At 46.4% G+C, this 24,840-nt stretch overlaps 1 protein-coding gene across 2 annotated transcripts in view; it reads left to right on the top strand.

Moving 5' to 3' along the window:
* Positions 1-24,840, top strand: part of LOC148480667 (uncharacterized) — a 149,649-nt gene that overhangs the window by 93,711 nt on the left and 31,098 nt on the right. For both annotated transcript variants that reach the window (XM_088454077.1, XM_088454078.1), the window contains exons 5-9: positions 1,833-2,008; positions 11,592-11,805; positions 12,141-12,219; positions 14,010-14,092; positions 19,975-20,097. In XM_088454077.1, the coding sequence (XP_088310203.1) occupies positions 1,833-2,008; positions 11,592-11,805; positions 12,141-12,219; positions 14,010-14,092; positions 19,975-20,097 (675 nt within the window). The remainder of the gene's footprint in view (positions 1-1,832; positions 2,009-11,591; positions 11,806-12,140; positions 12,220-14,009; positions 14,093-19,974; positions 20,098-24,840) is intronic.

The raw sequence follows: 24,840 nt of genomic DNA, 5'->3' as shown, positions 1-24,840 counted from the left end.
ATTTTCATTCCAACCAGTCAACTAGTTGGCTGGTTGGATAGATAATCTTTAGATGTGTGGCCAGAGCCGTGTAAAAAACTGAACCAGTAGTAGTAGGAAAGGTATACAGGGAGACTGCCCAGCGTCCTGAAGGAGCGGCGTTCAGAGAGCAACTGACATACACGCTGGCTGCCCTATATGGAGGCTGGGAGGAGCAACCCACCCCGCTGCGCCAGAGGACTGGACTAGCGTGTGGATTGGAGGAGTGGCCGCCGTGGAAGCGGACCTCCCCTATGCTGCTTGGACCTGCCCGGTAAACTGACATGGCCGCCACCACAAGCCCCGGCTTGTCAGGAACATCACATCACGGCGGTTTAGTGTAGGCGACAGGCTGTTCTGCCCCTGACTGCAGCTGACCTCCGGCCAGTCTCACCACCGGAGGACGGACCGCCACGTGGTCCCGGCGTCAGTGGCCGCCGTGACCACTTGCTTACCTGCCATCCCCTTGATCCAGATCCATCCCCTTGATCCGAAGCCCTAGCCATGGACCTGCCAAGGCTAGCGGTGCAACGCCGGAGGAGGTAGTTGTAGCGGGTGGCCGGTGCGTGTCCAATCAGACGCGAAGCTGCTTCCAGGACAGCTCAGACCACCCGCCTAGATGGAGAGTAAACCTCTCTCTCTCTCTTTTTTTTTTTTTGTTATACTCGTCTGTGGGACTGCTCCTGCAGTCCCACTGTCTATGTGGCGTACTCACCAAACAGGAAGAACTGGCTACCTGAGGCAGGGGGTGGGGTATATGAGGAGGGACCTGGTGCATCCTGGGAGCAGAGAGCTCATTTGTATTAACTGTTTGGTGACCAGGATTCATACCCCAACGTATTGGCTATGGACCCCGAAGAAGAAAAGGGCTGGTCCTAAATTACATCAAAATAATACAATAACTCTAAAAAAAAGACTCATAGGAAAATGCAGGGGTGGGGTGGGGGGATTACGGTTGCCTGGAACCCCCCCCCCTCCTCAGCAGACACTATGACCACAATAGAGATAGTAATATAATAGAAATTTACTAGTGCTGCATGTTCTTCTCAGTACCGCAAATTAAATAATTAGCACCACCTGTAGATTTTTAACATGTGTCAGTAATAAATACACCTGTGCACCAACTAGGAGATCTTGAAAACATGCACTGTTAGGGGTGCACCGCTACAGATCAATATGTACATATATGTCCAGGGTAGTGCTAGGTTACTCTGCTGCTCCCCCAGACTCACAAACTTGCTCCAATACCCAGAGCAATGGAGCCTACATCTGAAATAATTACATTCAGCGTAGGCAGAATGTCTTACTGTGATCACTGGTCCTGTATATGCTGGAATTCATACACACAATACACTTTGTATTACACATATTAAAGCTGGTAAAATGCTAATTATGTCCTCTTCATGGACTGGCCGCACTCATTCTAAAATCAAGCATTTGGTAACCCCCCACTAGAAATCCTGAGCTTGCCACTGAGACTGGTCTCAGAAGTGAACAGGCTAATTTAGTAATTACTCTTAGCCTGTCTAACACCATTTAACAGTTTAGGATTGCTCCCTGGGAAATACTCTACATTGTTGTCTGTATGGGTAATGTGTTGCACACTAGTAAGACATATTGTAGTATGTTAAGTCCTCCTACAGACACCTGTAAATATTCTATGACTGAGTGAATACTATATAGCAGACTGAATGGGAAAAGAGAATTTAAATCCTATGATCATACTGAATCAATATTGTAGTTTTGTAGAAACCAGTAGCAAACATGAGATTGTGCTTCTCTCATCCATGTGCTATATTAAATTTGTGTTACAGTGAACCTTAAAATTCAGATTAACGACCTCCAGGAAGCCAATGAAAGTGCCGTTTTTGAACTATCAAAAGCTGATGATGAGATTTCACAGCACAAAAAAGATCTGTCTAAGCTCAAAGCTGAATATAGGCAAAAACTACAAGATTCCCAAGAAGAAGTAAAGGTCCTCACAGAGAAGGTAACATGTAGACCAATAAAATGTAAATCAGCAAATGTAAAACAGCGCTTATATATAAATAATAATTACTGGAAAACAACCCTGGTAGGGCAGAGATTGTGATCAGGACGTAGTAAACAATGAATTATATTTTCCAAATATTTATTAATATATAAGATCAATATCTAAAAAGTATAATATGTACACAGATAACAATATAAAATATCCAGATTCAAAGCATTCAGCTTTCATATGAACAATATTGTAATTAATCAGTATTAAACTGCAAGACAAGTGAAAAATTCCTCTCAGGTAAGTCCCTAAATTAAAAGTCCACACTTGAGGAATACAATGTCCCAAAAGTCATGTAACTGACACATAAGCTGGGTATAATTACCAGAATGTCCAGCTGTACAAACAATGCCAGAAATAGACTATGATGGGGTGGCCACCTGGGTATGGAGAGACTCAGTCACCTGCTGCAGCCGCACTACTTCCTCTGACCGACGTCGGATGGAAGCACAGGCGATCCTGCATGCTGCTTCCCATAAACCATATTCCAGATATATGAGCTTGTCTTCAGGATTTTACAGCGGCCCAGGTAAGTTGTTAGAGGAGATCACAAGAGACCAATTTAGTTGGGGATCCAGTAAAGGTGCCGGTCTTGACGCGTTTATCTCTTTGATGCCTCCATTGTGAGGGGCGAAATACATCATTGTTTACTGCATCCTCATCACAATTTCTGCCCTACCAGTGGTACAATTTTTTTACCAGTAATTATTATTTATATATTAGCACTCTACTACACATGTTGCTTTCTTTGTGTGTTTTTGAGCATATATGCGGACCTCTCTAATCCGCTAGAAGTAGCAGCTTTATATGTATATGTCCCCTTTATATGTATATGTCTTTCACATATTTAATTTGGATTAACTGCATATATTTAAGTAATTTTTCTATGAGATACACTTGCACTATAGCACCGGGTTTTTCTCCTTTTCTTTAATAAAATGGAAATCAGTTACTATATATATATATATATATATATATATAACCTTTATCAAGAACACAACAAACACAAGAAAACATACCTTATATAGCTGTACATCTAAGTACATCCACCTGGGAGGGAGGGAGCGTGATGCTGGAGTGATGTCATCAGCCACAGGGGGGTGGGAGGGTTATTTTTAGGAACCCCAAGGGGGACTTAGGGTTAGGCACCCCCCATGGTGGGTTAGGCTAGGGGAAGGGGAGGTTAGGGTTAGGCACCACCAGGGGGAGGTTAGGGTTAGTGGGGGAAGAGGGCAGGGTTAGGGTACTCACCAGCCCCATTTGGGATCCTGGCATTTCGGGCTTCCAGTGTCGGTATTTAGTCCACTGGCAATACATCCAGCGGCATTACATACCGATTCCAGCAGTCGGGGTGCCTGCTGTCAAAATAGCGACATCAGCATCCTGATGCTCGATATCCTGACAGGTAAGAATACTAACCCTCCCCCTTTTACCCCTAACCCACCCTTCTTGCACCCTAACCCTACCTGTTAGTGCCTAAACCTAACACTCCACCCTTGGTGCCTAAACTGAACTGTCCCCTCTTAGTGCTTAACCCTAACCCCCCCCCAGTGGTGCCTAACCCTAACCCCCTTTGGTGCCTAACCCTAACCCCCCCTCCAAAGCCTTACCCTAACCCCCCCTCCAATGCCTAACCATAACCCCCCCGTGGTGCCTAAACCTAACCCACAGCTAACAGCTAAGATGCCCCAGTTTAACAGCCATGGCCAAAAGTTTTGACAATGACACAAGTATTGGTTTTCACAAAGTTTGCTGCTTCAGTGTTTTTAGACCTTTTTGTCAGATGTTACTATGGTATACTGAAGTAAAATTATAAGCATTTCATAAGTGTCAAAGGCTTTTATTGACAATTACATTAAGTTTATGCAAAGAGTCAATATTTGCAGTGTTGACCCTTCTTTTTCAAAACCTCTGCAATTTGCCCTGGCATGCTGTCAATCAACTTCTGGGCTACATACTGACTAATGGCCGCCCATTCTTGTCTAATCAATGCTTGGAGTTTGTTAGAATTTGTGGATTTTTGTTTGTCCATCCGCCTCTTGAGGATTGACCACAAGTTCTCAATGGGATTAAGGTCTGGGGAGTTTCCTGGCCATGGATCCAAAATTTCGATGTCTTGTTCCCCGAGCCACTTGATGGCAAGGTACTCCATCATGCTGGAAAAGGCATTGTTCATCACCAAACTGTTCTTGGATGGTTGGCAGAAGTTGCACTTGGAGGATGTTTTGGTACCATTCTTTATTCATGGCTGTGTTCTTAGGCAAAATTGTAAGTCCCTTGGCTGAGAAGCAACCCCACACATGAATGGTCTCAGGATGCTTTACTGTTGGCATGACACAGGACTGATGGTACCGCTCACCTTTCCTTCTCCGGACAAGCATTTTTCAAGATGTCTTGGCTTCTTTGCTGCCCTTCTTGACACCAGGCCATCCAGTCTTTGCCTCACTGTGCATGAAGATGCACTCATACCTGCCTGCTGCCATTCCTGATCAAGTTCTGCACTGGTGGTGCCCCGAACCCGCAGCTGGATCAACTTTAGGAGACGGTCCTGGTGCTTGCTGGACATTCTTGGGCGCCCTGAAGCCTTCTTCACAACTATTGAACCTCTTTCCTTGAAGTTCTTGATGATGTGACAAATGGTTGATTTAGGTGCAATCTTACAAGCAGCAATATCCTTGCCTGTGAAGCCCTTTTTGTGCAAAACAATGATGGCTGCATGTTTTTCCTTGCAGGTAACCATGGTTAACAGAGGAAGAACAATGATTTCAAGTTCCACCCTCATTTTAAAGCTTCCAGTCTGTTATTCTAACTCAGCATAACAGAGTGATCTCCAGCCTTGTCCTCGTCAGCACTCTCATCTGTGTTAACGAGAGATCGCAATGATGTCAGCTGGTCCTTTTGTGGCAGGGCTGAAATGCAGTGGAAATGCTGTTTTTGGAATTAAGTTCAATGTCATGGGGACTTTGCAATTAATTGCAATTGATCTGATCACTCTTCATAACACTCTGGAGTATATGCAAATTGCCATCATAAAAACTGAAGCAGCAGACTTTGTGAAAACCAATACTCATTCTCAAAACTTTTGGCCGTGGCTGTACTTACGATCAGGATGGCGGCTGTCGGGATTCCGGCATTGGGATCTAAATTGGTGTTGGGATTTTGACACCTATGTTTAGTCCCGGGTCGGTGGTCCGATGCCAGGATTTCAACAGCCGGCATCCTGTCCGCCGGCAAACTGACTACATCCCGATGAGTACATGTAAATTGAAAGTGAAATACCAAGTGAAAATTAAGGTAGACCTATAAACAAGATACAACATCACCTCAAGTGTAAGAGATAATAGTAAGAAAAGACAAAACATGAAACACTGGAATAAAATAAATGTAGTGGATAAAAAACATGCCAATATGCAAATTGGCTAAACAGGGAAATCCAGAAAACAAGATATAAAAGTCTCGGAAGGAAACAAGTCCAGAACAATCTGGTTCCAAATAGCAATATGAAAAAATTAGCAAAATAAATAGGACAAAAATATGTAAAATTGCAAGTGGGCAAAACCAAGGAATTCCAAACAACATGCTGGAGTGTCTGTAGTAATGCAGGATAACAACCATGGTCAGTTTTAATGAAACAAATGTCCACCGTAGCAAAACTAAAATGGTCAATACCAGCGGGTGCTAAATTCAGTCATCTCCTGTATAAGTTGGCGGTGTGTCCAGCCTGTGGCTGCATTCCCAAAATAATACATTTTCTTTGATAGATTTGTCTTTATTCTGCAGTGACCATTTGAATTCGTTAGGAAACATTATAAACTCAATGAATGCACAATATAAGTCATGGCAGGATATATTAACCTTAACAACTGATTATACATGTACTGTACAGAGCAAACATAAAAAGTACACAGTAAATATAGAAATTTGGCATTAATTATAGATTGCGGACTGAATGTAGAACCTTTCATATGACCTAATATACCCTACTTAATTAATGAATACATTATTTATTTGAAAGATAATAAATTAATTAATGTAATATCATGAATGCCATTCATATAACCAAATCATCTGTGGATTGTAGTAATCATATTTAAAAAAAAAAAAAACTTGGAATGCTAAAAAGAAAACTGATTTCCCAAAATAATATAAATCAGTGTATTCCTAAGGTCCCAGAAAGTGTGTCAAAACACAATATAAATGGTGGTCTTTCCACATTTTCTCTAATTACATCCTCATCATCTTCACTCCTCATACTCTCAATGCTTTCATGTCATAAACTGTCTCTCTGGCTATAAGATTTCTCCATTGTCTCCAACTATGTTACTGTACCAGCTACATACTATGTCTTCACATCTACAATGAAATCCTGCTGCAATAATATATAATAGTATACATGTACATCCAGGCTTAACATCACATTATTTTAAATGTATAAATAGTATATGGCATGAAATAAAAAGAGTTTATATCAAAAAGCACTAAACACATATAACTTTATAAAATACTGGTGCAAGATGCATACTGTAGATTGATCGATAAAAGGAAGTTTCCCTTTTGTAACATCAGAAGCCGGTTGCCGTAGCATGAAGACAAATTAAGTGCACTTAAATATCTCACAACCTACAGCAATCTGCAGGGATGGAATTCCCATAAGTTCAAGGAGTTTTGAAGCAAATAATTCAACCCAGACAGAGAAAATACTTCTGATCAGCAGCCACCAGCCATAGCAAAGGTGGGGGGGAGGGTCAGATACAGGCATGGGGAAGGGATCATAGGCACACAAGGGAAAGGTGGGCTGAGGCACATATGGGGATATGTGGAAGAGGCACTGATTTTGAGGGGGGGCAGAGGCATACATTGGGGAAAGGGACAGAGTTACTCATTTGGGAAGGTGGGGCAGAGGAACCCATGCGGATGGTGGCAGAGGCCCCCATGGGGATGGGAGGCAGAGGTACTCAGGCAGATGGGGGGCAGAGGCACCCATGGGCATGGGGATATTGGAGGATGGGGAAGTGCAGGGTAGAAGCAGGGCCATATTATTCATAAGATTGACCATGCTAAAGCCTAGGGGCACCGCAGGAAGAAGTTGCAAGGCACACTCAAAGTCAGCTGAGGTTTGTTTTCAGACAATGGGGAGGGGGCAGAAAGCATCCCAATAGCGCACTAGCGTCAGGGTTGTTACACCTCCATGGGAGGATACGTGACCACTACCATCACAGCGGCCGTCGCCGCTGCTACCTGGAAGAAGTTCTCTCTCCCCTAGACCTCAGCACACACAGGGACAGGGAATTCTGTAGGACTTCAAAATATTACAGTATTGAACAGTGATACCCCGAAAAGTGCTTTCCTGGAAAAGATCTATCTATATATATATATATATATATATATATATATATATATATGATATAAAACAGTAAATCTTTTGCAATCGACAATAACAATAATATACTGCAAATCTGGATGTGTAGCAAAAAACTGTATATATACACTGCTCTAAGTCACAACTTAAGGAAGTGTCATCATGTATAATCAGTATATAAGCTCCACAGATAAATAATGCACACACTTCATATAGATATTATAATATGAAACAATATTTTTACTATTGAGATTGAAATACAGACGTGTAAATACACATGAACAAAAATATTACATAGTATACAATAAAAAGAAACAAACATACAATGTTGCTGTTTAAAGTTAGGTAAAATCTTCAAATGTGCCTGTTGAGCACCTAATGAATATCTGAGATCTGGAATTGTGTTGAAAAAATAGCTTATAACAAAAAAGTTCCCAGGTGTGCTTTAAGGTCTAGAACCCTGTATATATATATCCAAATACAGATCCATATTGAAAATCAAATTGTGGCAGACTTAATAAACAGTACCTGTATTTAAAATGGATCCTGGTATCTGTGCTGGCGTCCCAGTACAGTTCCTGAATGTTTAGTTTGGCCGCACCTTGTGATTCATGGGACCTCGGGATGGGTATCCCGGGTGTAGGTACTCCTGTCTGAATATACGTCCACCAGCCCATTGCTGTTGATAGCGGCTGGTTACAGTGTCACGATAGCCTGTTACTTGTTTGCCTGAGGGGCTTGTGACGCTGTAACCAGAAAGTGGAGCTCACTCTTCACGGGGCCAATTGATCATCCACGTGTAGCGGCATTGCTACTTCTAATGCACCCCTGAGAGACACAACGATTGCTATACCAACCGCTATGAACAGCATTTGCCTTATAATGAATGCAGGGAAATTTTACTAATGATCCCATTTATATATCTCTGTTTTTATGTAACAGCTATATAATAGGGGTAAGGTGTAATCAGGGAGCTTGCTAGATTCTTCAGGGAGTCAGGGAGATTGCTGCCATTTCAGGGAGTCTCCCTGACAATCAGGGAGAGTTGAGAAGTATGATTGTAGTGCAGCATTCTGACTCATCCTCACTAAGCAGTACAGCAAGGAAAGAAATCCTGCCAGTGGGACGTACATAAAGTAGAGTCCCACAAAATTGGGATTGCATTACCAGAATCTGCATGTTCTTGCAGGTTTCACTATCTGTTGCCGGTGTTGAAAGTTGTTTAGCTACTTGTCTGGATCCTGGAATGTTGGAGCTCAGTTTGGAAAAGTAATAAGTACTATTTCCTTACTAAAAAGCAGAGTACTAAGTGACCACTGCTTCCTACACTCAACCAACCCTGCCATTAATTCAATAACAACCACATTTAATAAATAAAGCTCCTTCACACAAACTACCCTGGTCATTAAACTACAAGCTCCCCCATTTAGCCCCTTGTATTATTAGCCCTAGCAATATATTAATCACTCCCAATCAACCCCACATCACATTACAAAGGCAATTTCCTTGGGTGCCTAGACCTAACCTGGCCTGCACTTCTATAACATAATCTTATTCAACCATTTTCTCTCTCAACTTCGATAATTGACAGAACTGCCTCCAATGTTGCGTATTTGTATGCAAGCACTTGGAATTGCGAAGTCGCCGATGGGCATCTCATTACAAATCCTGGCGGCTGTAACATTTGCATATTTTTGCACAGTTGCTGCGTACAAGGGTGTAGTTGCAATGGAGTTTGCACCCAACTCTGAATCAGGCCCTATGAGTCTAAGCTCGCTCTCCCCCTCCCATCGCTAATTTTCCCTTTATATTTTTACATGCTTATTTCTAGCTTGGTCGTGTTCCCCTTTCACAAATCTTCACTTGTTCCAGGGTCATGAATATCTGCCTAGTTCAAATAATAATATTTGTGTCAAAGCGATTCCATGCACAGTAACCTAGTTATCTTTGGGAACTAGATACAGTTTAGCTCTTCAACATTATAGCACAATCAGGTAAATGGACGTTAGTGCTCTGTGGTTCTCCATGACAATAGGTTTTACACTAGTTGGTTCTTTAGTAACAATAACCCATAAAACTAGATAAATGTCAGCACTTCAGTACTCAATTGTATTACCATCATTGTTGTACATGAATTGCATTGCAGGGGGTAAATGGGAGGATTCAGATATCATACCCATTCAGCTTAATGTTAATACACCAAAGGTATGTGCCGCATCTGGTTGCCCTGAATCATTGTTAGCAAATTAGATCAATTGGATAAAGAGCCATATAACTGAATTAACTAACTATTCCAGAAGTGATGATTTTTGTTGGCATGAACAATAGAAATGTTTGAATTTTGTGCTACACAAACTAGGGTACGTCCATCTTTGCATCACCACCTAAATTTATATGTTTCCCATTTTAACAGAAAATCAGGTCCCATTTTTGTTTGAGTAAATGGCTCATTTTAAATTTGATGAAATATAATATTTTTTTAATGTTTTAATGCTCTATACACAAACTATAATCTTCCAAAGATGGTGTCTAACATTGATGCCATTATCCATGCTATCAGGGATATAGTTACCATCTCGGAGGTTGGGATGCCGATGCTCAGAATACCTGCACTGGAATCCCTACAGCAATCGGAATCCCAGCTCCAGAATCCCGACCGTTGGCATCCCAATGGTATGTATTAGGGTTTGGGGCAGGGTTAGGGGATAGGGCTAGGCACTAGGGGGAGGGATAGGGTTAGGCTGTGGGGGGAGGGGTTTAGGCTTAGGCTGCGGGAGGGGGGGGGTTAGGATTAGACTGCGGCCAGGAAAGGTGGGTTAGGGTTAGGCTATTTACATTCAGGCATCGGGATTCTGATTGCCGGGATGCTGCTGTCAGTATTCCGACCGCTGGCACACCGACCGCCAGGATCCCGTACCCAACCCTGCTAGCAACATCATTGTAATCAATATTAACAAGAGGAATAGTACAAAATCTTAGGGTCCCATTTAACAATAAACCTTATTACCAGCAGCATATTTTGTTTTGTATCGCGGTGATACTAGTGAACATGCTGCTGGTATCTAACATTACTTACCCCTCCAGCGAGGTCCAGCAACGATACCCTCCTCGGCGGCATCCTCCTCACTGTTGCTAGTAGCCTACCGCTGCCAGCGACGGGCTGTTGTGTCATGCGCACAAGTGACGGCCAGTCTATGCATGCACATTACACTTTCACCCGGTGGGGACACGGCAATCTGAAAGGTTTCGCTGAAGGTGGACAGCTGGAAAGGCTGTTGTTGGGTCCCTGCCGGCAATGGGGACCATAACACCATATATAGATGGTGTAAGTGATACAGGGACAAACAGTAGTAATCTTAATGCGAACATCCACATGCCGACTAGGGAAAGACAGTACGATTACAACATCGTAATCGTACCGTCGTTCCCCATCCCCTGCAGTGCCTACACTGAACGATCAGTCATTCAGTGTAGGCACACTCCATCATCCCCGAACATGGTCAATCTGACGTTATTGGCAGATTGGCCGGCATGTTCGGGCTATGATTGATATCGGAAAAAACCAGTGGGAGCGCGCACCGCTGGTCGTTTCCGACATTATAGTGCACGATTTGTGCACGATTAATGAGTGATTGCACGATTACTATGTCGTAATCGTGCAATTGCTCATTAATATTGCCTAGTGGATGTGCCTCTTTAGTTTATCACTGTTTGTTAAATACTGAAAGGAGGGCATAAACTCTTTAGTGAGTTGTTAAATAGGGCCCTTAGTCCATAGGTATTGTGTACTATAAATATAAAATTAATTGTCCACATTTCCCTTATCTAACAAGGGTGTGACACTTATACCAAATTAGCATAGCTTCATTAGAGTATTATCACTCACGTCAATAGGTTCAAACACAACTAACCAGGATAGCCTGTGAAGTGCATTTGGGATGAAATTTCAAAAATGGGCCTATTTTCCTCAGAGAATGCATGGATCACATAGATGAAATTATATTATTAACACATCAACACCAATTAACACATCAACACCATGCAGAGGTATTCTACACATGACAGATGTCATAGACAAGAAAGACTAACCTTCTGCATGACTGATTCCTGATCATTTTCTCATTCATATGAATTTTGTATCAAATTTGTTTATTTATTTTTTTTAAATTAAAGATGAGCCAGATTTCATTTAGATTAACTCAACCTGATAATTACCAAGAAGACCTTCTAAAGGAAATTACCCAGCTGAGAAGCGAATGTAGACGGTTGAGGACACAAAGTCACCAGTTAAGTGAGGAAAACCACCGACTAAAAGAAGACTTGTGGGATCTTAAAATGCAGTATCAACATTTGCTTGCAGGAAAAATGGATGGGGTTGGCACTGAGAGTAAGTAGGAATCAAAACACGTAGCAAACATATCACTTGTCAGCATACATAGCATTGCCATGAAATAACATTAAGTTGACAGTTAAGACAGGCACATCATAATATTAATGCAATAAGTAGTACATCACTGTGGTTTAACATTTGGTAAAGTGGTACATTTTTAGAAGCACTTTCAATTATTCTACAGTTTTCATTATATAATCCCAGTGTAAAAATGCAACTACTGTAGATTAATTACAGCAATACAGTATGAAATAAAAGTGCAGCAGAATATTATATCAGGACATCTAATTTTTGGAAATATTGCTGCTGATGTGAACGTCTCATCTTTGTAGATGACTGGCCTGCAAGTCTCTTCACTGGTCCCTTTGTCGAGAAACTCCAATCAAACAGCTGGCACACAGAAAGGAACAGGTACATCTAATGTTGGAACCTGTGGATTATATATCACCATTATATCGGTGGACCAGTTATATATGTTGCCATTTGATCTTCTACTATTCTCCTTGCCACCATTATTTCCCGCTGTGATTATATTCATTGCTACTAAGGATCCATCCAGCAAGCTCTAATAACTAACAAATAATGCTATGATCAAGTATACCTCTTATGGACAAGAGGGTAAAGAATATAGAATGTAGCTGTGTGAGGTTACCGCCCTGATGTCTGGAACATTCCATCAGTTCCTGTGCAAGGGATACATTTATTTCCTAGCAGTATCTCTGTTATGTTGTAGACTCCACTCTGAATTCTAGAGCACCGAAAAAAACAGAATTTCAGGCAAATCTTTAATTGGTGTTATGCCGCGTATCCACTACGTGACATTACTGAGTGATTGCACGATTACGACATCGTAATCGGGCACAAATCGCGCACATTAATTTCAGAAACTACCAGCGATGCGCGCTCCCGCTGGTCGTTTCCGACATCATTCATCGCCCAAACATGCTGGTCAATCTGCCGATAATGACAGATTGGCCATGTTCAGGGATGAGGGAGAGTGTCTGCACTGAACGACTGCACGTTCAGTGTAGGCACAGCACAGACTGTGAAACGACTGCATGATTACAATGTTGTAATAGTGCAGTCATTTCACAGTCTGCTAGTGGATGTGCCCCTTTACATTAAATTGTTATCTATGAGCTATTTACCACACTTAATTGTCTGACTCTGGCCTCCTAAGGGTGCAGCTGTGTGTCCCATAACACACCCATGAGACAGATTTTCTTTTGCCTTCACTTCCACCTATCTCCAGGTCAATGCCCAGTAACACCCATCACTTTTCTGCCCCATTTTCTATACCATCTGTCCCAATCACCACAACTTTGTCCATATATTCTGTTTCAAGCATGCGCAGTAACAGCCTTTTTTTATAATTATCACACATGCGCTGTGCTAAAAATCGCTCAACTACAGATACATCGGCTTTGTGTGCGGATCGCGTGTGCTAAGACAGGGGCCTGTTCATCATCACTTATTTTTCACAAAAGCATGTGAAAATGCACATTCTCACCTGCAATTGTAAATATTAAGTTATCGGGTCATTCATCAAGAAGGTAAAGCAGGAGATATCACAGATATCGCCTACTTACCTTCCTCTCTCGGAATGGCCCGCTGTCACCATACACTAGTATGGGGACAGAATTCATCAAGCTCCGAAAATATAATATGTTTGGAGCTTGACTGCTGGAGCATTCGCCATCTGAAGATGGCGAATGCTCCTGCTCCGGGATCACAACCCTTTCGGATCCCTCCGCCCCTGTCCGGCTCCTTCCGCCTGACGTCGGGGCTCTTGTGCGCAAGCGTGACATGTAGGTCATGCATGCGCAGTCCCATCAGTGCTCCAACAGGAGCAGTGAAAAGATTCACTGCTGAGAAAAGGAGCAGTGAATTGCTCCAGTAAACGTGGCGAGTAAGAATGTTAATTATCAGCCCCTATAGGGCCCTAGATCAGAAATTATGGCACAATTAAAGATAGTAATGTATGATTTATCATTCCGTTAACACTTCTCATACTATAATAGTTTCCAGTCTTGTGTTTAGGGCTGCTTATAGTAACCAAAGTCTTGTAACATTCAAAAGCTCATAAGAAGAATTATTAAAATAAAAATGTACCTTGCAGTGACCATAATGATACATCTGTACTAGGCTGTGATAACTAAGTGCCACTTTGACTCCCGCATCTCATCTTTTAATCTTTACAGGAATGATACCATTAATGTTGATGGAACACTTTCAAAATGCAAAGCAGCCTTAGGTTCTATGAACATTAAAGAACCCTGGGACAGTAAGTACTAAGAGTCATTTTGTTTTACATGCACCAATGAGTAAAAGTGAGACTCAGGTCTCAGGCTACTGCTGCTGTAATTATATTTATTCTACCTGTGCTGAATAAAGTCATTACTAAGCTGGCCTAAGAAATGTTAACCTTTTCATACAGTATAATACATATATAAAATAGCTTATTTAAGTGTACTAAAACACAGAAATTAACAGTAAGTTGTTAACATAATGGTCTTGGAGGTGGCTACTGAAGTTTCTCTCTGATTGTTGCAGCAAGCTTCCATGGCACTTCTGCAAAATGCTAAATACTGCATATTAATTACCATTATTCTGATACCAGATTGTTTGTCACATGTTGTATACCCCTGAGCTAAGGCATTATGAACGCTGTGCATGAATCCATCAATGCAGACAATGCATTTCTGTAGAATAAAAGGCTGAGTCACAGTGCATTCAAGTTAGCCGCATTGCATGCTTGGAAATAAATGTGGATCTACAGAGTTTGCCACCTCTAAGGTATCTGAAGACTGTATAAGCCTAATGCTACATAATTGACTAGTCCAGGGCCATTGAGACATCCATGAGGCCCGGTTATTGAGCGGGGTGTGCTGGGATTCATGACCACACCAAAAGGAGTAAAATATATCCGCTGCAAAGGGAAATATTTGTCCCCATCAGCAGTTGGTCTGGGTCCCTCCAAATGAGTAATTAGTACCTGCTTTCCCCCCACCACCTCTCGGTACCCCTGGACTAGACTTGGAGCCGATAGGTGAGTTAGTTGTTCGAGTTTAAATGGGTTATTATGTGTAGTTGGGACCAGTTAGCCTATTGTAGTGTAGCAGGGTAGTTCATATAAGGGAGGGTCAGGTTACTCACTTCCTCTTTTCTTCAGGATTCCCTGTCCACCTTTCTGCAGGGGCGTAGTTAGGGTTGATGGTGCCATGGCAAATTACATTTCTTTTTAAATAGTTGATCTTCAAGGCATATTATTAAGAAAAAAGATGATGAGAGAGAGAGACAGGAAAGGTGGAGGTAAAGAGAGGACGAGAGAGAGGTAGCGGGCTAAGGGGGTGAGAGGAGGGAAGAGAGAGAGAGATGGAATAAGAGAGGTACAGAGAGAGACAGGGTGTAGAGGGGGTAGAAGGTGAAGGGGGGAGCTGCCATTCCCAGCTCATGTCCGCCTTTCGCTACCTGCCATTCCTAGGTCACATCCCCACTTTCACTGCCTGCCATTCCCATCTCATGTCCTCACTTTCACTGCCTGCCATTCCCATCTCATGTCCCCATTTTCACTGTCTGCCACTCCCATCTCATGTCCCCACTTTCACTGCCTGCCATTCCCATCTCATGTCACCACTTTCACTCTCTGCCATTCCCATCTCATGTCCCCATTTTCACTGCCTGCCATTCCCATCTCATGTCCCCATTTTCACTGTCTGCCACTCCCATCTCATGTCCCCACTTTCACTGCCTGCCATTCCCATCTCATGTCACCACTTTCACTCTCTGCCATTCCCATCTCATGTCCCCATTTTCACTGCCTGCCATTCCCATGTCATGTCCCCATTTTCACTGCCTGCCATTCCCATCTCATGTCACCACTTTCACTCTCTGCCATTCCCAGCTCATGTCACCACTTTCACTCTCTGCCATTCCCAGCTCATGTCCCCACTTTCACTATCTGTCATTCCCAGCTCATGTTCCCACTTTCACTCTCTGCCATTCCCAGCTCATGTCCCCACTTTCACTGCCTGCCATTCCCATGTCATGTCCCCATTTTCACTGCCTGCCATTCCCATCTCATGTCCCCACTTTCACTGCCTGCCATCCCATCTCATATCCCCACTTTCACTCTCTGCCATTCCCAGCTCATGTCCCCACTTTCACTCTGCCATTCCCAGCTCATGTCCTCACTTTCACTCTCTGCCATTCCCAGCTCATGTCCCCATTGTCATTATCTGCCTTTCCCAGCTCATGTCCCCATTTTCACTGCCTGCCATTCCTAGCTCATGTCTCCACTTTCACTCTCTGCCATTCCCATCTCATGTCCCCACTTTGCCTGCCATTCCCATCTCATGTGCCCACTCTCACTGCCTGCCATTCCCATCTCATGTCCCCACTTTGCCTGCCATTCCCATCTCATGTGCCCACTCTCACTGCCTGCCATTCCCATCTCATGTCCCCATTTTTACTGCCTGCCATCCCCATCTCATGTCCCCACTTTCACTGCCTGCCATTCCAATCTCATGTCCCCACTTTCACTCTCTGCCATTCCCAGCTCATGTCCTCACTTTCACTCTCTGCCATTCCCAGCTCATGTCCCCATTGTCATTATCTGCCTTTCCCAGCTCATGTCCCCACTTTCACTGCCTGCAATTCCCAGCTCATGTCCCCACTTTCATTCTCTGCCATTCCCAGCTCATGTCCCCACTTTCACTCTCTGCCATTCCCAGCTCATGTCCCCACTTTCACTCTCTGCCATTCCCAGCTCATGTCCCATTTGTCATTATCTGCATTTCCCAGCTCATATCCCCACTTTAACTGCCTGCCATTCCCAGCTCATGTCCTCACTCATGTCCTGCCTGCCATGCCCAGCTCATGTCACCACTTTCACTCTCTGCCATTCCCAGCTCATGTCCCCATTGTCATTATCTGCCTTTCACAGCTCATGTCACCAATTTTACTGCCTGCCATTCCCAGCTCATGTCCTCACTTTCATTCTCTGCCATTCCCAGCTCATGTCCCCATTGTCATTATCTGCCTTTCCCATCTCATGTCCCCACTTTCACTGCCTTCCATTCCCATCTCATGTCCCAATTTTTACTGCCTGCCAATCCCAGCTCATGTCCCCACTTTCACTGCCTGCCATTCCCAGCTCATGTGTTCACTTAACTATCTTTAATTTTCAGCTTATGTCCTCACTTTCACTACTTGCCTTTGCCAGCTCATCCACTGCCGCAGTCGCCTGGCCTGCCTTTAAGACACATTAAATGGATGATCCATAGTGCCACAATAATGGTCCAGAATGACCTCTGATCCTCCCCCAAGTCTTGTCAAAGCTCCGCCTCCATGTCTGGAACTGATCCTGTCTCCTTGAGTCCACACCTGCTTCAGCTTCCTCCCACTCTCATATCTGTAGCCAGTGCTCGAAGTGGTAATTTAGAGGTGGGGGTATGAAGATTGAATCTCCCCCCGTATGGGCCCCTGCTTCCATATCACCCCATTGTACTTCTAACCCCCCCTCACACTTCTCCCTGCCTGCTCCCCTCTCTCACACCCTGCCCTTACTGATTCCCTCTCTCTTTCACCCCCTACAATAGTTAGCCTGCCTCTGTCTGCCCCTCTTTATTCCCTCTCTCACACCCTCCCCTCTCTCTAATTCTCTCTTACCTGCGCTGCTGGAGTGGAGCCAACGGGATCCTCGGGTCTTCACTACAGTTTATCTGGCGCAGCTGCGAGCCAATGAGAAGCTGCCATTTGGCAGCTTCTCATTGGCTGGCGGCTGCGAGCCCTGCGATTGGCTGGCGGCCACGAGTCCCGCGATTGGTTGGCAGCTGCGAGCCTCATGATTGGCTGGCAGCCGCCCAGTGCGTGGTGCTTACAGTGCAGCCGGGACCAGGTACTTTGCCCGGCTACATGTCAGCGCCTCCACTGCCCCGATTGAGATGTGTCCCCTGCGGGACACATCTCTACACAATGCCGCAGCTGTTGCCATACTGGATCCCAGCGCTGGTGCATTCTCTTCTACATCTAAAATGAAGTGGGGCCGGGAAGTGGCGGTATGTCATACCGCCGTATACCGCCCCACTTCAACCACTGTCTGTAGCCCAAAGGGGGGATGCACTATGTAGATGGGATGGGCATGGCTGCACCCATTTGTGGGTGGGTCTAGCATGTGAGATGCACCCACTCACAGGAGCATGGCATTGCACCCAGCAGCTGGGATTAAAGTAGTCACTACTGTATCCGGATGGCAGGACAGTCCCATAGTAGCTGCATTTTTGTCAGGATGTATTTAGATGCTAAAATGTAACACACAATAATTAAAGCGCTTCTACTTTATTTTGTACATCTCTCATGTAAATAACACATAATTAAAATCTATTTTCGTTCATAGAGATAGATGAATGAAGGACTTAATTTTGACATAACATCAGGTCATCTTATACACACACACTCCGCAGCACATATCCTAACCCACTGCTCCATGCTCCTTCCTCACTATCTACCCCATCTGTGTCACCCCTGTCTGTCTGCCCCTCCCCTTTAAATCTAAGCTCTCACGAACAGGGCCCTCGTCCCTCATGTGCTTCTCCTCCCCCTACTTATAGTATAATTTATTCCTAACTCCCCACAACGGCACCTAACACCTGGTTGCTGATGTCCTGCTACTTGTGTTATGCAGCTATGTTTATAAACCATGTCCTTGTCCTGTATTGTTTTGTATTACTTTTAACTGTTTTTCTTGTGTGCTCATTTATGTACTGTGTAAGGTGCTGCGGAACCTTTGTGGCGCCATATAAAGGATAATAATAATAATAATTACTACAGTGAGAGGCTGAGCAGCTGCGGTAACTCTGCAGATGACTACAGCCTCATTCCCACACAGTAGAGTACAGGGCTCTGAGACAGTGGGCGGGGGTTCAGTCCAACACAGATAGAAGAGATCTCAATACCTGGCAGGCTACACAAGTGCCCCACAGTGCTGCCACCCGGGGCACATGCCCTACCCTTGTTAGGCCTCTGACCTTCCCTATTGATTTTTTGATGTGTTGTGTGTTGCAAGTGGTAGCTTACTTGTCTGAATTCAATTTCTATACTAGCAAAGACTCAGCTTAGCGGGAAAGCATTGCTTCTCAGTGGCCAATAAAGGGCACAAGCAGCAGCTGTGGAGCACTCTCCCTTTTGCTGGGTGAGCTGTCTCTGCTCAAAGGGGGAACCTGGTCTTATATGTTAACATTGGGCCCCAGTAGTGAATGCCAATAGAGAGCGGAGTGTAGGCCTTTGCAACTCAGTTTGCGTCAGAAGCATACAGCCGCCCCCATTGTTAGTGAAGTACTTCTTGTACAGGGCTGAGTTTCTCAATACTTTCTTAGACCACCTTTATTCTATCTATATATCAAATGAATAAAAGCTGTGACCCCATTTAAATCCCAATACTTGTGTCTTGTGTTTTTATTTCTAGTTACAAGTTCTCAGATAATAGACAGCTTTTGCAGCACCCCTATCCATCCGTTCTGAGTTTGCATCACCATCAGTGCACATCTACATCAGCCCTATACCTTGTGATCAGTCTGAAATCAGATGGATCTTGGCTTATGTTCAACTCTGAGCATCGTGCAATTCTGCCTACATGCCCATAGAACACTAAGGGGTATATCTACTAATGTGTGGGTTTTTAGATATGGAGTTGTTGCCCATAGCAACCAATCAGATTTTTGTCATTTATCTAGTACATTCTAGAAGATAATAGCTAGAATCTGATTGGTTGCTGTGAGCAACGACTCCACTTATAAAAACCTGCACTTTAGTAAATACACCCCTTAGTGTGCGGGAGCCAAATTGCCACCCAGCTACATTTACTCAGCCACAAGTAGAGTTGTATATGACTTTGAATCAGCCGTAGTTGCTCAAAGCAGCATATGCTAGGCTTGGACACTTGTGGAAAGTCTTAAGATCTGTCCCCAAAACAAACGTGCATGCAACTCTGTATCAGCCCCTAAGTCTGCATGCCTGACACTCTACTGGCTCAGATAAAGAGAGATGAGAGAGAGATCGCTATGTATACATATATATACATGTATAGAATCTATCCTATACCACTGGAGACGGTACCAGCTTTCTCAGATACTTCTAATAGAGAAAACTTTGTGATTGTTGTTTTAGGCAGACATGAAGAACATTTTAAACGTCACAGTTCTCCATATTCGTTGACCAGTGAAAATACAGAGGTCCTTATCATGGCTTCTGAAGATGGCTTTTGCAAAACTCCCCATGCAGACACCAGTGGTGAGATGGAAAATAATTTATGAAATGTCAGATGAACCATTATATGTAAGATAATACATATTTACAGTAAACGGTAATAATAATATAATGATAGAATGGCTGGGGAGGCACTGGCTAGTGTCAGAGCCAGATTTACAGATACATATATGAACCCGAGGGTTCATGTGAGCATTATACAACGGTACAGTAGTATGTAGTGCTGGAAATTTGGTGTGTTTTGATCATGGATGTGCGGAAAAGGTAGACAGGGGAGGCAGTGCAGCATTTGTACTTGGTTGCATGGAAGCTGATTTAAGTGATGTCTAGCCCAGGGTTGAAAGAGGGGGCTGTCATAGCACCAGTAGCGTCAGTGGCGGAACTAGAGAGTGGTGGGCCCAGGTGCAAGAATATGCTTTGCCCCTCACCCCCACCCCACCCCACCCATTCCTGGGACTCCAACATTTTTTCACCACCCCTCACCCATCCCCAGTAATTAAATACAGTGTCTATCCTGCTGCCCAGCCTTGTGTTTTCACCACCCCTCGCCAGTAATTAAATACAGTGTCTGTCCTGCTCCCCAGCCTTGTTTTTCACCACCCCTCACTACCCCCCCAGTCAGTAAATTCAGTCTGTCCAGCCCCAGCGTGTCAGCCTCATTCTCCCTCAATCCCCAGCATGTCTCTGCCTCATTCTTCCCGCTAGCGTGTGTCCCAACCCCAGCGTGTCAGCCTCTTTCCCCCCCAGCCCCAGTGTGTGTGTCAGCCTCTTTCCCCCCCAGCACGTGTCAGCCTCTTTCCCCCCCAGCCCCAGTGTGTGTCAGCCTCTTTCCCCCCCAGCCCCAGTGTGTCAGCCTCTTTCCCCCCAACCCCAGTGTGTGTGTCAGCCTCTTTCCCCCCCAGCATGTGTGTCAGCCTCTTTCCCCCCCAGCCCCAGTGTGTGTCAGCCTCTTTCCCCCCCAGCCCCAGCATGTGTCTCAGCCTCTTTCCCCCCCAGCCCCAGCATGTGTCAGCCTCTTTCCCCCCCAGCCCCAGCATGTCTCAGCCTCTTTCCCCCCAGCCCCAACATGTCTCAGCCTCTTCCCCCCCCAGCCCCAGCATGTCTCAGCCTTTTTCCCCCTCAGCCCCAGCATGTGTTTCAGCCTCTTTCCCCCCCAGCCCCAGCATGTGTCAGTCTCTTTCCCCCCAGCCCCCAGTGTGTGTCAGCCTCTTTCCCCCCAGCCCCAGTGTGTGTGTCAGCCTCTTTCCCCCCCAGCATGTGTGTCAGCCTCTTTCCCCCCCAGCCCCAGCGTGTGTCAGTCTCTTTCCCCCCAGCCCCAATGTGTGTCAGCCTCTTTCCCCCCAGCCCTAGTGTGTGTGTCAGCCTCTTTCCCCCCAGCATGTGTCTCAGCCTCTTTCCCCCCCAGCCCCAGCATGTCTCAGCCTCTTTCCCCCTCAGCCCCAGCATGTGTGTCAGCCTCTTTCCCCCCCAGCATGTGTCAGTCTCTTTCCCCCCAGCCCCAGCGTGTGTCAGCCTCTTTTCCCCCCAGCCCCAGCGTGTGTCTCAGCCTCTTTCCCCCCCAGTGTGTGTCAGCCTCATTCTTCCCGCTAGCGTGTGTCCCAACCCCAGCGTGTCAGCCTCTTTCCCCCCCAGCCCCAGTGTGTGTGTCAGCCTCTTTCCCCCCCAGCATGTGTCAGCCTCTTTCCCCCCCAGCCCCAGTGTGTGTCAGCCTCTTTCCCCCCAGCCCCAGTGTGTGTCAGCCTCTTTCTCCCCAACCCCAGTGTGTGTGTCAGCCTCTTTCCCCCCCAGCATGTGTGTCAGCCTCTTTCCCCCCCAGCCCCAGTGTGTGTCAGCCTCTTTCCCCCCCAGCCCCAGCGTGTCAGCCTCATTCTCCCTCAATCCCCAGCATGTCTCTGCCTCATTCTTCCCGCTAGCGTGTGTCCCAACCCCAGCGTGTCAGCCTCTTTCCCCCCCAGCCCCAGTGTGTGTGTCAGCCTCTTTCCCCCCCAGCATGTGTGTCAGCCTCTTTCCCCCCCAGCCCCAGTGTGTGTCAGCCTCTTTCCCCCCCAGCCCCAGTGTGTGACAGCCTCTTTCCCCCCAACCCCAGTGTGTGTGTCAGTCTCTTTCCCCCCCAGCATGTGTGTCAGCCTCTTTCCCCCCCAGCCCCAGTGTGTGTCAGCCTCTTTCCCCCCCAGCCCCAGCATGTGTCTCAGCCTCTTTCCCCCCTAGCCCCAGCATGTGTCAGCCTCTTTCCCCCCCAGCCCCAGCATGTCTCAGCCTCTTTCCCCCCTAGCCCCAGCATGTCTCAGCCTCTTCCCCCCCAGCCCCAGCATGTCTCAGCCTTTTTCCCCCTCAGCCCCAGCATGTGTGTCAGCCTCTTTCCCCCCCAGCCCCAGCGTGTGTCAGTCTCTTTCCCCCCAGCCCCCAGTGTGTGTCAGCCTCTTTCCCCCCAGCCCCAGTGTGTGTGTCAGCCTCTTTCCCCCCCCAGCATGTGTCAGCCTCTTTCCCCCCCAGCCCCAGCGTGTGTCAGTCTCTTTCCCCCCAGCCCCAGTGTGTGTCAGCCTCTTTCCCCCCAGCCCTAGTGTGTGTGTCAGCCTCTTTCCCCCCCAGCATGTGTCTCAGCCTCTTTCCCCCCCAGCCCCAGCATGTCTCAGCCTCTTTCCCCCTCAGCCCCAGCATGTGTGTCAGCCTCTTTCCCCCCCAGCCCCAGCATGTGTCAGTCTCTTTCCCCCCAGCCCCAGCGTGTGTCAGCCTCTTTTCCCCCCAGCCCCAGCGTGTGTCTCAGCCTCTTTCCCCCCCAGTGTGTGTCAGCCTCCTCCCACCCCCAGCCCCAGCATGTCTCAGCCTCTTCCCCCCACCAGCCCCAGCGTGTGTCTCAACCTCTTTCCCCCCCAGTGTGTGTGTCAGCCTCTTTCACTCTCCCCCCTCCATACCACCACCACTTACCTTATTTCTTCCTCTTCTGCTCCTCTCGATCCGCGGCTCCTCTCGATCTTCTTGCTCCAGCAGCCCGCCCCTTGTTATGACACGGCACGCTTGACTTCATGACCTCACGCGCGCCGTGTCATAACAAGGGGCTGGGCTGCTGGAGCAAGGGGCTGGGCCGCGGTGGGTGTCTCTCATGTTGGAGCCGGAGCGGCCGAAGCGTGCCCGCTCCAGCTCCAACCATTTAGGTAATGGGGACCAGGTCAGCGGGCAGCGGCTCTGTTGGATGCAGGCGGCCCCCGGTGCAAGGCATCGGCTGCACCGCCGCTAGTTCCGCCCCTGAGTAGCGTCACTAGGGTTGGTGTCACCCTCCATGGACCTACTCCCATATCAAACCATATAGACTCCTTAGCAATGTTTTTTTCCACTAATGTTACTCTTTAATCATAATTCCCATATATCGTTGAATGTAATGGTAATAGTAGTCACATAAACAAACAGCAAAATAAATAGATACCTTAAATTACAATATCAAAAGCACAGACTAAATGTATTTACATTTACATAGGTCAGGGCTGTAAAGAGCCAGCCCGGCCTAATCGCGGGAGGCATGGCCATGCCCCCTTAGAAAATATAGAAATAAACCCTATTTCGCGGCACTGGGGAGGGGGCCCGATGCAAATCCAGGGGGGGCGTGATCTGTGTGATCGCTTCTTCCCACAGGCAGAAAAGAGCAGTCTCCCTGGTCTCTCACTAGATCCCAGCACACAGAAGCTTGTGCTGGGCTGCAGACAAGAGGAGGGGGGATGGTGTCATAACCGGGCCCCAGGGGTGTGTCTAGGGATCCAAGTGCCCCTGCCAATGTAATGGACCGGTGCCCCCCCTATGCAGTGCCCCCAGTAGTAATCCTCCCTATGCTGCATTGCCCCCAGTAGTAGTCCCCCCTTTACAGTGCCCCCAGTAGTAGTCCCCCTATGCTGCATTGCCCCCAGTAGTAGTACCCCCTATAAAGTGCCCCCAGTAGTAGTCCCCTTATACAGTACCCCCAGTAGTAGTCCCCCCTATACAGTGCCCCCAGTAGCGGCCACCCCCCCTAAAGTGCCCCCAGTAGTGCCCCCCTATACAGTGCCCCCAGTAGCAGGCACCCCTCCATAAATTGCCCCCAGTGGTGGCCCCCCCTATACAGTGCCCCCCCCTCTTGCTGTGCCAGGCTTCCACACACACACACACACACAGAAGAAAAAAGAATACAACTTACCTGATCCTCGCTCCTGACACAACCGCCGCTGTCCGCTCCAAGTTCCGGCTCTTCTCTTGCACTATGGGAGTGACATCATGACGTTTGTCCCATTACATGCTGCGGGGGGAGCCGGAACATGAATCTCATGAGTGAGCTCCAGCCGGCTCCCTCCGTGGACGATGCAGCAGCAAATGAGTGTCTGTCTGACTCTCATTGGCCGGCTGCTATAACAAACACACAGCCGCTGCTGGCGGCTGTGTGTTTGTAAACTGTGTAGGGCAGACCGCTCTCATTGCGGTCTGCCCTACACTTGTGGGGCCTGGGGACTAGCGGGGGTAGTCCACCCCTTGGCTGCTGGTGGTACTGCTGGATGGTGCCCCCCCTTTGGTCGGCGCCCCTGGCGAGTGCCATCCTGGCCAATGGATAGATACGCCACTGCCGGGCCCCTCCAACAAGCTTCGGCATGGGTAAATAGTACCCGCTCCCCCCCCCTCTCAGCACCCCTGCTGTGGTTCTGAACCAAGTCCCAACATTTTTACCTTAAAACTTTTCACATGCTCAGAGGCTGCAAGAAAAAAGCTGCATTAAATCCTATGGAAAGTTAACGTGGCTTCATTTGCACA

This window comes from Taudactylus pleione, unplaced genomic scaffold (assembly GCF_031769625.1).
Source record: "Taudactylus pleione unplaced genomic scaffold, aTauple2 ptg000609l, whole genome shotgun sequence".
In the NCBI taxonomy this organism is placed as follows: domain Eukaryota; kingdom Metazoa; phylum Chordata; class Amphibia; order Anura; family Myobatrachidae; genus Taudactylus; species Taudactylus pleione.
The sequence above is the reverse complement of the archived record's forward strand: the minus strand, read 5'-3'. Positions and strand labels throughout refer to the sequence as shown.